The 12,136-nt window shown below is 33.6% G+C and overlaps 1 protein-coding gene across 3 annotated transcripts in view; it reads left to right on the forward strand.

Moving 5' to 3' along the window:
- The window catches only part of LOC117109947 (NT-3 growth factor receptor-like), a 60,144-nt gene extending 48,210 nt beyond the window's left edge, over window positions 1-11,934 (forward strand). The window contains exons 5-13 of one of the 3 annotated variants that reach the window (XM_033252458.1): window positions 153-319; window positions 702-962; window positions 3,394-3,711; window positions 5,551-5,627; window positions 6,757-6,943; window positions 7,944-8,250; window positions 8,636-8,873; window positions 9,152-9,310; window positions 9,499-9,699. In XM_033252458.1, coding sequence (XP_033108349.1) covers window positions 153-319; window positions 702-962; window positions 3,394-3,711; window positions 5,551-5,627; window positions 6,757-6,943; window positions 7,944-8,250; window positions 8,636-8,873; window positions 9,152-9,310; window positions 9,499-9,699 — 1,915 coding nt within the window. Of the gene's footprint in view, window positions 1-152; window positions 320-701; window positions 963-3,393; window positions 3,712-5,217; window positions 5,307-5,550; window positions 5,628-6,756; window positions 6,944-7,943; window positions 8,251-8,635; window positions 8,874-9,151; window positions 9,311-9,498 lie in introns of all 3 variants that reach the window. The other 2 variants (XM_033252449.1, XM_033252467.1) reach the window with 2 other exon arrangements.
- The last annotated feature ends 202 nt before the right edge of the window (window positions 11,935-12,136 follow it).

Below are 12,136 nucleotides of genomic sequence, written 5' to 3' on the forward strand. Positions count from 1 at the left end.
ATATATATATATATATTCTGAATTTCGATACAATGAATCAAAGGGGGCGGGTAATGAATAGGCCTATCTGCAGAATAGGTTTGAATGGTCTATAACGAAACGTTGAAACGCTTGAACTTGTTAATCCAAGTGGATGCTATTCTATTTTTTAGAACATTGAAGGACAATCCTCTAAAATGTGGCCAATGTAACCACCGGTGGCTCCAGGAGTTGATGCACGAAGGTAAAGTGGATAAAGAGCTCATGTGTTGGACTGAAGTAGGAGACGCCGCGAAAGAGCAGAAAGTCAAACTTATTGATATTGCGTTCCAAAATTGCAGTAAGTTCTAAATGTTTGTAGTGTAAACACCATAATAGTGTTAAATATCTGTATATACATCGCATTTATTCACTACTATAAATAGGCCTACTAGAATTTGCTTGAAAGCATTGTTACATTGAAGATTGCAGTTGCACTGCTGAAACATGTTTGTGTCAAGAAGTTTTATAATAAGACAGTTAGGCGTAGCCTAAATGGTCTCGTTGAAATCAGTTGTGATTTTATTCAGATTTATTGCACGTCTGCTGTTACACCGTCTATTTGGTAATATCTGTGTGTATAATATGATTTTTATTCATAAAAAACACGAATATAGGAGAAGATACAAGATGACCTTTTTGAAATGCATATAAATGTATATGGTTGTATACTTTTATCATAGCTTTACCTACTGTTAATGTAACGGAAAAGACGGTTGTTCTGCAAGAAACTCAGCAAATTGAAATCGACTGCGTGGCCAGTGGCTCCCCACCACCGACGGTTAAATGGTTGTTTACCCCTTACAATCATACCATCGTTGACATAGAGAATGGCAAGAAACTTCGTGTTCACAGTGCACATCGAAATGACAATGGTAAAGTATTATGCGAGGCTAGCAACGAAGCAGGAAATGACGTACAAATTGTTAATTTCACTGTGCAGTGTAAGTAAACATTATTTAATTAATTTATGTAGACTTGTTTTTTGTGACATTAGCAGTAATTGTGTTGTGTATATATATGTAAGCGACTTATTTATTAGTAAAAGTAATTTCTGATAAAAAGAAAACAATACAATACCGCCCTCTATTGATATGAACGATAGATTTCCTTACGATTAACGTAAGTGCTCGAATAAGCGTCCCACCAACCCTGATTTTTTCGTTAAGCTCCGCTCTCGAATAAGCGCCGCGGTGCTCAATCGAGAGTATATTTTATCCTGTGTAATAAAACACTGGGAAACAAAAGTTTTATATACAATGTATACAATGTTAAAATGAATAAATAACACAATGAAGACACAAGCATTTCTTTATTAACAAGTATTTAATATGAAGTAGAACTTATAGGCCACAGAACTACGGGAAGACGTGTAGGTAAAATTGGAAAGGGCTACGCCAATATTTTTTTTAAGCGCCGCTCTCGAATAAGCGCCGCACTGAAAAACCCAAATATTTTATAAGCGCCGCGGCGCTTATTCCAGCATTAACGGAAAGGCGGTATTTTCCACGTTGCAGGACATCATGATAAAGACGCATGTGATATTAGACAGAGAGAAATAAGTGGTTCAGTTCAGAAAATAATTTGTTGTGATTCCAGATTTAAACTTTCTATGAACATTTAAAAATCGACATGATTCTGTTGTTTCAGGCCAAAACTGTAAATTGCAATTTCCTGTTTAATTCACGAGTAATGCCGGATTTGTTATACAAGAAGTATAACGTTTCTGTGTTGCATTGATTGTATTAATTATAATCGCGTTTGTACTACAGTAAACAGTAATTACTCTTTTATTTCCGGTGTGCATATTCGTCTTTTAAATAAATAATTCAAACATTTCTCTGCCATAATTTGAAATTTTATTATTTTAATGCTCTTTTCAATGCTGAATTGAACTTAAATAATTTTCATTTTACTGTTTTTCTTGTGTTGTAGGCCTACGTGTTTATCCTATACAGTGTTTTAGTGTACCGGTACGAATGTACTGTGTTGTTTGAATGTTTTTATTGTGAACGCACCACTTGATAGTGTGTGCCACTGATATAAAAGTGTACAATTCAATAAAGTCATTATTATTATTATTACTACTACATTGATGATTAACTTTACCGGAGTTCCAGTCTTAACAACTGACCAGTCAGAATAGTACTAGGAATACGCGCATGTCCTACAAATACACATTTTTACGTTTTACTTATGTTAGAAACTATAGTTATTTATTTTTTTAATGTAAGACCGATTGAGTTATCTTCCGTGTTATCGTTTCATTCAAAATATAGTAATTAATAGTAACTTCCAACATGCTAGAGTAGTAGGCTACATGTACATAAAGATGTCTTTATTCCGGATTGCAGTAGGTTATCTCAATAACTCAACCGATGGAAATAACAGATAAAGTTACTTTTTGTGTAATAAACCCATAACTCAAGATACAGATTTTATTTAGCCGAACGCGAGAAAATACACATTGTACCAAGTTTGTTTGGTTTTTTTTCCGTGTCTGGTTACATTCGTATGAGGATATTTTTGGAACCAGGGAGAGAAATTCTGTTTATAGATTGTAATTGGTCAATCGGGAACGATTAGACGCGTTTCTTGAATACAGGTTCAGTTTTGCATTACACTGACTTGGATACACTCACGTCACCGGTCCACTGACTTTTTAATTACGTCGTCTGATAATAACTGAAGAATTAAAAAATAGCTAGCTGCGTTGAAACCATTTGAAAGATTTTGAATTCATCTTCTAAGTCGTCATAATTAAATATGAAACAGAGGTTTAATCTTTACCATAATGCTCTATGTCAATCTATAGCGTCAATTCAGACACATTTACAATGTCGTAGAACTGTAGATATTCAACCGAGACATTCCAATCAAACGCATTACTCTTAATACTAGATGTGACGTCATTACGTGTCACGTATAGTGAATAAGAAGACATAATTAGTCTTAATCATGTCCCAAGAATTATATTTCTATGAATGCATTTTGTAGATCTAGTTTAGAATATGTTCCCTCATGATAATACATATTTGTATAATAGGTGTATAACAGTATTATATCATAATCATTTAAATCATTATCATTATCACCATCCTCATTATCCTCATCATCATCATCCTTATCATCTTCATTAGCATGATGATAATCGTCATCATCTTCATTATCGTCGTCATCATCGTCATCATTACTATTTGGCCTATTACGTTTATTAGTGTTTTCAAAATGTTTTCACTGTATTGATGATTGACTGATTAGAATGATATTCATGTTGGTACCTGGTTTCATTTGTGAAAGCCTAGTCCAGGGAATTATTGGCATTCTTTAGTTAAATAAGTATCATTTTAAACAAATAAATAATTTATTTTCCAGTTCCTCCCAAGATTAACGACTATTATGTGATTTTGGAAGAGGAGATTTTCTACAAGACATTGGTTTTCAATATTTCTGGTATTCCTATGCCAGAAATTGAGATTTACCACGACGGTGAAAAACAGCGGATTGATACAGAAGGAAGCTTTTTGAAAAGCGGAGATAACACTTTTTCCCCTACACGAACAAGCTTCAACGGCTCCGTATATTTTGTTCGTTGTTCGCACGCCAATAACGGCAACTATACACTGATTATCAAGAACAAGTTTGGAACGGATAACGCGACTCTGTATAACGTCACGTTGGTGGTCGATCCGGGTAAGCTGTTAATCAATAAACGATATTTATTGATCTATATATATATATATATATATATATATATATAATATAATATAACGTAACAGTAATGGAACTCAAATACGTAAGATGTTGACTTTAGAAACAATAAAATTTATTTGTCGGATATTTCGGCTACTCCTGTAGGCTTTACGGAAAAGACTACAGGAGTAGCCGAAATATTCGACAAATAAACTTTAGTGTTTCTAAAGTCAACTTCTTACGTAATTGAGTTTCATTATTGTTACCGGTACGTTATATTATATTCTACATATGTTTCGAAACACACGTGGACACGCCTTCTTCATNNACAAACTAACAAATATATATAATATATATAATATATATATACATATATATATATATATACTTATATACATATATATACACACACACTTATGTACATATATATACTTATATACATATATATTATATATATATTATATATAATTTTATGCAAAATAAGAAATATTCCAAATGCCAAATATTTTTAATTAAAATAATGTAATGCAAAAGACCTAAATCAATGAGCGAAAAAGTACAAAGAATATTGAAGCATGGAAAAACTTACATGAAAACCACACTATATGATTTTCGTTTCATTCAGAATGCTATAACTGATGACTTATTGTAATATGCGTTATATATGCCAAGCAGAATGCTTGATATAATAGTTTTCGGTTGTACAGGGGCTTGGTATTTATAGCAGAAAAGCTTGTGGCGAAGTAGTACCAACTAGCTCTAGTTCTCGTTTTTGTAATTGTTATACAAGTAACTACAGACGAAACCATCCGCTTATGCTGTTGCATATAGACAATATGGCAGTGTTACATTTTTTTGTTATATTAATTTTAAAAAACAGTTAGCAACAGCATTATCTGTAATCGAAAAACTTTGCAATTATGGTTGTCCGATCCACACGATCGTCATTCCAGTGATCTTAATTCTGTTGGCATTGATATAACCAACATCATCATCATTAGGCCTACCAAAATCCACATCTCCACATCGTTGATTCATCGTCATCAAAGTAGTCATCCTCATCATAATCATGGCAATCATCATCATCATAATCGTCATCATCATCATCCTCATTATCATCAATATCACAATCATAATAATGCCGTCATGATCATCATCAGCATCTGTCATCATTATCATTATCACCATTATTAGTAACCTTTTAATTTTATAATCAAGTTGATCAAGTCCACCGTCATTGTCTTATTGGAAATGTTTACCACAACACTTTAAATGTCATCAACGTCACTGGCTTTACTGATTCGCAAGTGAACAAGAAACCACAAACTCAATTAAAAATAATTTCATCTCTCAGCTTCATCAGTAGCTTAGCTGGTATCAGGGTATCACATGCGTCTACGTCACTTGCTCGGCCATTACCCCTTGTGCCAATGTAAATTAACTGTCTCTTTAGCATTTGCTTTTCCGGACCACCTCATTATTATAAACTTAATTTCTGGTACTTAGGCCCAGAATTTGTTCCAGTTAACAGCACTGTTTTGCCGACATATAAAACTCCTATAACTGTGTATGATCCAAAAGGTTCGCTAACAGTAGTAAGTATCTACTTTACAGGTGCAACAAATCACGTGTTGGGTCATTTGCATGTTTCATTGTGCATGTATGTTGTCTTAAAACAAGTTGGCTGTAAATCTGCGCATTGTATTCATTCTAATGCTTAATAGATGTTGTGATTCCTGTATTTTTTTCTGACCGTTTGTATATATTTTGAATGAAAATTATCATCATTATTATTATTTGTGTTGTTGTTTGCGTTTGTTTCGGATTTCACCTGTCTAGATCCTACAATAGGCCTAAGTCTGCCCAATACTCGTGTCACACCGCTTGCTGTTCCAACTAATGCGACTCAGATTGCAGTAAGTGAATTTATGCTTCCAGCACCTCAAATATGGTATTTTGCAGGAGAAACAAAACTAAAATTTCTATTCTTTAAAATAAAAATCAACTGCGGTATACCATATTGTCAAGAGATGATATCTACAATTGTTGTTTCAAACTTTTCGGAATTTTTTAGTTGGTTACTTAGTCACCATCTCTTTACCACATGGTTTACCGCAAACTCTAACTAGAAAATTAGATAACTGATATTACTAAAGCAAGAAGGAGTTCACAACTTGAAAAACGATTGCGGTATTTCTTTCAAGGTGCGTGTATTTAACACATCACTTCTGACCGCATGTTTTAACTGAAATAACTTTGTTCTTGTCTAGATAGATTTACTTTTTACTACTTACTCATCATACTGCATTTTGCTCTGTTTGTTGTTTCCTCGAAAATAACATAAGCTAAGTGTAGGCCCTGTTTATATATTTAATGTAAACAGGAAACAGCAAACACAGCAAAATACATTAAAATGTTGTGTTTGGTGTTCCTCCAAAATATTGATTAACGATAGGCTTTATTTATATGAATTAATTTCATGTTATGCATGCTTTTTTCACTTAGCTATTGTTAAATGGTGTTTGTAGGATAACACGTGTTTCATTAGTATATACCTTAATTAATAACTACTTTTTGGACACAAATCCTATGACAGTTTCTATGGTTTCTAATTTTCTTCTTTATTGGGTTTCTTCTAATAATCATATGGCTAATCTAATATAGATAAAAATTCTCTGCATGGAAATATCTTATTTTTTAAAAACCTTCGAACATTTTAATATTTTATATTAACTATAAATATATGACGGAAGGTATGGGTTAACATCATTTATTGTAAGAACATGTCGGCCCTCTTATTAAAAATCGTATCCGTCTTATTTTTAACTGAAAACAGATACCGTAATAAAAGATTAATATTAAAAAGCTGTAATTTGGTTTGAACCTTTTTAGAATTGCCATTCACTGTTAATATTTAGGTTTAAACGGTTATTTTTCGCGGTACGGTTTGTTCCCCTTTTGTGATAGTATCGTTCTCTGTAAATACTGCATCTCAAAACCTCGACAAAAGTTCTAACCACATTTGCACTTTATTTACTTTTCAAGCCGTATGTAATTGTGCCGGCTATATTAGCTGCTGCCTTCGTCTTCGCGTTAGTCTGTGTAATAAAGTCTCGACACAAAAAAAGAAGTAGACATCTTCCTTTCGAAAACGGCGAGGTTCTGGATCCTTTAAGACCGCATGCACCGACACTACCAATGGTTGAAAATCCCAACTACCTTAATGGAATACGTAAGTAACCACTCTTTTCGGTGCGTTCTTGGCACCTAAATGCGCCAAAGAAGCCACTTAATATGATTAACAATATTAATAGGCCTACTCGACATCATGTTATCGTCTTTTGTTGGCTGTATACGTGGGCGAAATGAAGCAGACCTGTGTTGTTTTTCTACTTGATAATAAGGGATTAGCTTGAATCTTTTCTAATCTATTAAATGACTAACAATATCATGTAATCCCCATCAAAACATGAACACAAAAATACTGTATATTAAACCCACAGAAGGTAACGTGCTTGTCATTAGTAAGCCGTTAGTGTTTGTGTATTTTAATTAAGTTACTAGAATAATCATAGGGAGTTGGGATTCTAAAGATGTCCATATTATTATCATTAAAGGGGTTTATTAATTGTAAATTTATGATTATTGCTTGGTAGTTAACACGCCTTAAGTCCCCAGGGCCTGGGTTCAAATCTTATGAATTTCAGGATTTTTCTCATGGCTAACCGCAAATCTCTATTAAGCCCCATAATAGCACTAAGATTAATAGAACATAGCATTGTTTCATTCGGTAATTCGCGAGTAGCTGTTGGACTCTATACTCAACTAGGCCTATGTTCATTTTGTCATGTTAAACTTTTACATATAAACAATATTCATTTGCGAAAATCCCATTTCAACCGTTTTACTTATAATGGTCGTGAAACGTACTAATCAATATCATCCCGTTTGACCCCTCATGGTGGTGGGGCCTCATTATTTTCCTCCATCTGGTACGATCCACCACTGCTTCTGGGTCCACCATTCTTTCATCTGGTCTGATGCAGTCCATCTCTTTCTGGCTCTCCCTCTTGTACGTGAAAATTACTCGGCCAATACAATCTAATGTTTCCTTTAAGAAAATTTTGGCCTCCTTGCTTGTGTTTTTAACCTCATTCTTCTGTATCAGGTCATCGCTTCCCGTCCTGCTAATTAAACACTATTTATTTAATTTCTTATTCTATTTTGTTTAGAAACTCACCATATTGATAGAAACAAGATCCATTTTATGAAAGCACTTGGTGAAGGCGCTTTTGGTCTCGTCTACCTGGGAACTTACAAATGTGTGAACGACCCCTTAAATGACACTCGTGTTGCTGTCAAACGTCTGAAGGACGCTGCGCGTGGTGACGCACGCAAGGATTTCGAGCGGGAAGCCGAGCTATTAGCAAATCTTCAGCACGATAATATTGTAACGTTTTATGGTGTTTGTATGGAGAAGGAACCATTTTTGATGGTGTTTGAGTACATGGAGAATGGTGACCTCAACAACTATCTGAGGTCTGTGGATTTTGAATGTATTTTTATTATATTTGGTAACTTTACTTGTTGCAGTTGTCCTGTAAGATGCTTGTTCTTAACACTGACGGAGGTCGCAGTAGATTACAGCGGTAACATAACTTTAGCTCGTATTATATAATAAAAAGTAGATATATCTAAATACACTCAATAAATGACAAAATGGCTGTTCGCTCAAACTAATAATCATCATCATGACATAATCATCATAAACGCTTTCCGTCGTCGTTAAACGCCGAGAGTTTCACCACTTTATGCCTCTACGTGCCAATTGTCTTGTAAGTTGATGCAATAATGAGTACGATTAAATAATTTGAATGATGATACCAAATTAAGATATTTATTTGTATTCTGTGTGTTTTTGTAGATGCCGAGGCCCTGATGCCGATTGTTTGACGAAGGATGAAGTGTCCCTTCTTCCCTTGACGTACAATGAGTTACTTTACATTGCTAAACAGATTGCGTCTGGAATGGTTTATATGGCATCGCAACATTTTGTGCATCGTGATATGGCTACACGTAACTGCCTTGTCGGTGAGCGTCTGGTGGTGAAGATAGCTGACTTTGGCATGTCGCGTGATGTATATAGTACGGATTATTATAGGGTGAGTTTTCAACTTACTCGTAGTGTATATGTAGCGCCTTGAAATATATTTATCTTGCGTAGACTCTGCATATATTTCATTTATATAGGAATTGAAAGTTTCTCGTATAGCTGATCCATAGTGTCAATTGTTATCTTCAGAGTTCTCTGTTAGTTTATTTAAAACTAAACATGATTTAATTAATGATCTGTTATTTTTATTATATTATTTAAATTAAAATATTTATTTATTTATCTATTCATACCTTTGTTAATATATATTTTTATTTACATATTCAGATTGGTGGACAGACTATGTTGCCTGTGCGATGGATGCCACCGGAGAGTATCAATTACCGAACGAACACGATAGAGAGTGATGTATGGAGTTACGGAGTTGTACTTTGGGAGATATTTGAATATGGAAAGCAACCGTGGTTTGGACTCTCAAACGTGGAGGTAAGTAAACTTACTCTGTCATGTTATTTAACGTCTTGTTAAAATAGTTGAATTTTTCTTTAAAATACAACTAAAATGTTATTCACATTTTTAAAAAAAAATACACAAACAAACATACACCGGTACTGTTTTGTACATTTCTAAATTTATGCTGATTTTATTAATTCGCCTTTTCTCAATTTTGTTAGGTTATAGAGAAGATACTTAGTAATCAACAACTCGAATGTCCAAAGGCCTGTCCCAAAGAAATCTTCGAAATTGTCAAAGGATGTTGGGAGAGGAAGCCCCAAGACAGGTTACCAATAAAGGAAATCTACGAAAGGATATCCAAGTTCTCCGAAGTAATGCCACCATTTCTGGATATGTCAGGAAAGAACACGCTCGTTTGAAATCATAACGATTGATGAATTTTAATTATGTTTAGTGATTATGTTTTTCGGTTTTGTTTACGTTTGTTGTATTGCCATCCAGAATATAGTATCATAAAAGCACAATACCGATGAACTCCTTCAGATGAGGTGGTGTTGATAACGCTTGTCAAGCGACACAGAGTTTCAGATGGACTCCGTCCAGATATCTGCAAGAATAAGACAATTAATGCCAATATACGAGAAGCACCCTTCTTGCTGTACTTACTCGAACGTTGTCGCCCGCATAAATTGTGTTATTAATTTTAATCGCACAATAAATTGAACCACTATAGCGAAAGAGATGTTACACGTAATGCAACTTGACATGGTGAGGTTATTCCAGAAATACCTTATATGGTAATGCTTGTCAAATGGCTCTTCAAATGTATTGTATAAGGACAGCTAATAGCGGTCATCCATTGAGATCATGCCATCGGTGGATTGTTGAAATATTTTATTAAATGTTGCGATGATGTGAGGTATACAGTACACTTGCTGTGCTGACCTAATATATTATTTTATTGACAGGGTTTATTTAAAACTGTTAATTGATTATTTTAATATTCCAGTCTTTCATGACTGAGTGTTAGTGAATTGCGCCACGGAATGCAATGCTACAAGACTCCGAAAACGAATCATGTGGGAACCAGAGTAGTATTAAGCATGCATGATAGAAACACGCGTGTGCTTCATTAGCGTTGGCCTTGTTATTTGGAAAAGTCTCGTTCTTATATCCTATTGTGTGGAAGCGATTTTCATTACCCCTCCGTCTTATCAAACAACTCGCTTAATGTAATTCAAAATTTTATGAAACTACTTGAATTTCGATGATGGCTTTAATATTATAATTGTGTGTTATGGTAAATATACATTATTTTGTTTTATGGTAAATATACATTATTTTGTTTTGCATGGAATTGTTGAAATCATAAAAGCAATTAATCAAAATCTCTATTATTTAAAGTATACCGGTAGGCCTATAGCCTACATTCACATTCATAAAAGCTCGATATAAATTAATCTATAATGTTTTCGATCAACCTTATGCTAAACTGAACATATACGAGACTGCATTGTTTTTGAATATTTTATTATTATGTTATTATAATTTTTATTATTATATACCTTGAACTTTCTGATGGATTTGAAATCCACCCTCTACAAATATTATGAGTTTGAATATAGTTTATCTACATAAGTAATGTCAAATAAGTTTGCAAATATGAAGGATTTCCTAGATTTAATGCGAGGTATAGTGTTGGAAGTATAATAGTTAGAAGTGTTTATAAAGAAGATAATTAAAAACAATTGTATATATGTGATATTTTATGATTTCTGCTCAAAATTTTCGTCAGGTCAATTATGTTAACACCCCTTGTAAATAATCGAAAGAATCTAGATTAAGATTGGGGTTGATAAAAGCTACGTGTGTATCTATAAGGAAAGAGTTCGAATTGAAACGTCTTTCTCGGTTTCGTTCTTGATGCAAGTAAGATGTAGATTTAAGTGCTTCTTAGGTATGACCATCAATGGTACGATTTATAAATACTTGCCGCCATGAAAGTAACTTATTATAAATCTAAATATACAAATTTAAGTGGTATAAACACGAATGCGAAGACCGAACTTTATTATTGCTACATTACTCATAGTTCTAATAGAGCACGTATGTGTCGCTCGAGTATTGAAAGTACGGTATCAGCTTCAATGTAATTCTACGCATTGTTGAATATACGCTAGTTATTGTTGGGAGGGAGATGTGAAGATTACAGCTTGACACTACAAAATACTTTAAAAATCAGGGCTTATCTATAATCATATATGGGTTATAGGCCCTATTCCTTAAACACATATTGAAAAGGGCGCCCCTATTATTTGTCTAGACACTAATTTGATAACGGCTTGTAGGCCTATATCTCCACAAATGACTTAATGTTACGTCATAAATCACACATTGTGGCTTTAAAATATTGTGTATATGTATTAGATATGACGTATGCAGAGACGCATACAGTACGTTATGTATACATACACATAAGCATATATGCCTGTAGTAAATAATTGCATAATCAATCCCCACATCACACACCGACTTACATGTAGTATATTATGTAATATGTCTTATTCATTTACATTACTTTATAAATGAAACCATGTACATTATAAACACGTATCTGTAGTACACAAATAAGTAAAATCCTAAATAATGGATTTTTTAAAAATTAAATTCACTACCAGATTGTGTTAAATGCTATAGAAAAAAAATAATTATGTATATCCGAACTGTGTTTTATAAAAGTATTTTTACAAGCTTCTGTTTGCGCATGAATCAGCATTGTTCTGTTAACATTTATTTTTTAATTAACTTTAAATCCGTTTTATTACTATATTCTTAACTCTTTCAAGAGAATAAGAG

This window comes from Anneissia japonica, unplaced genomic scaffold (assembly GCF_011630105.1).
Source record: "Anneissia japonica isolate Jap-2015-1 unplaced genomic scaffold, ASM1163010v1 scaffold1511_len2985839_cov193, whole genome shotgun sequence".
NCBI lineage: Eukaryota > Metazoa > Echinodermata > Crinoidea > Comatulida > Comatulidae > Anneissia > Anneissia japonica.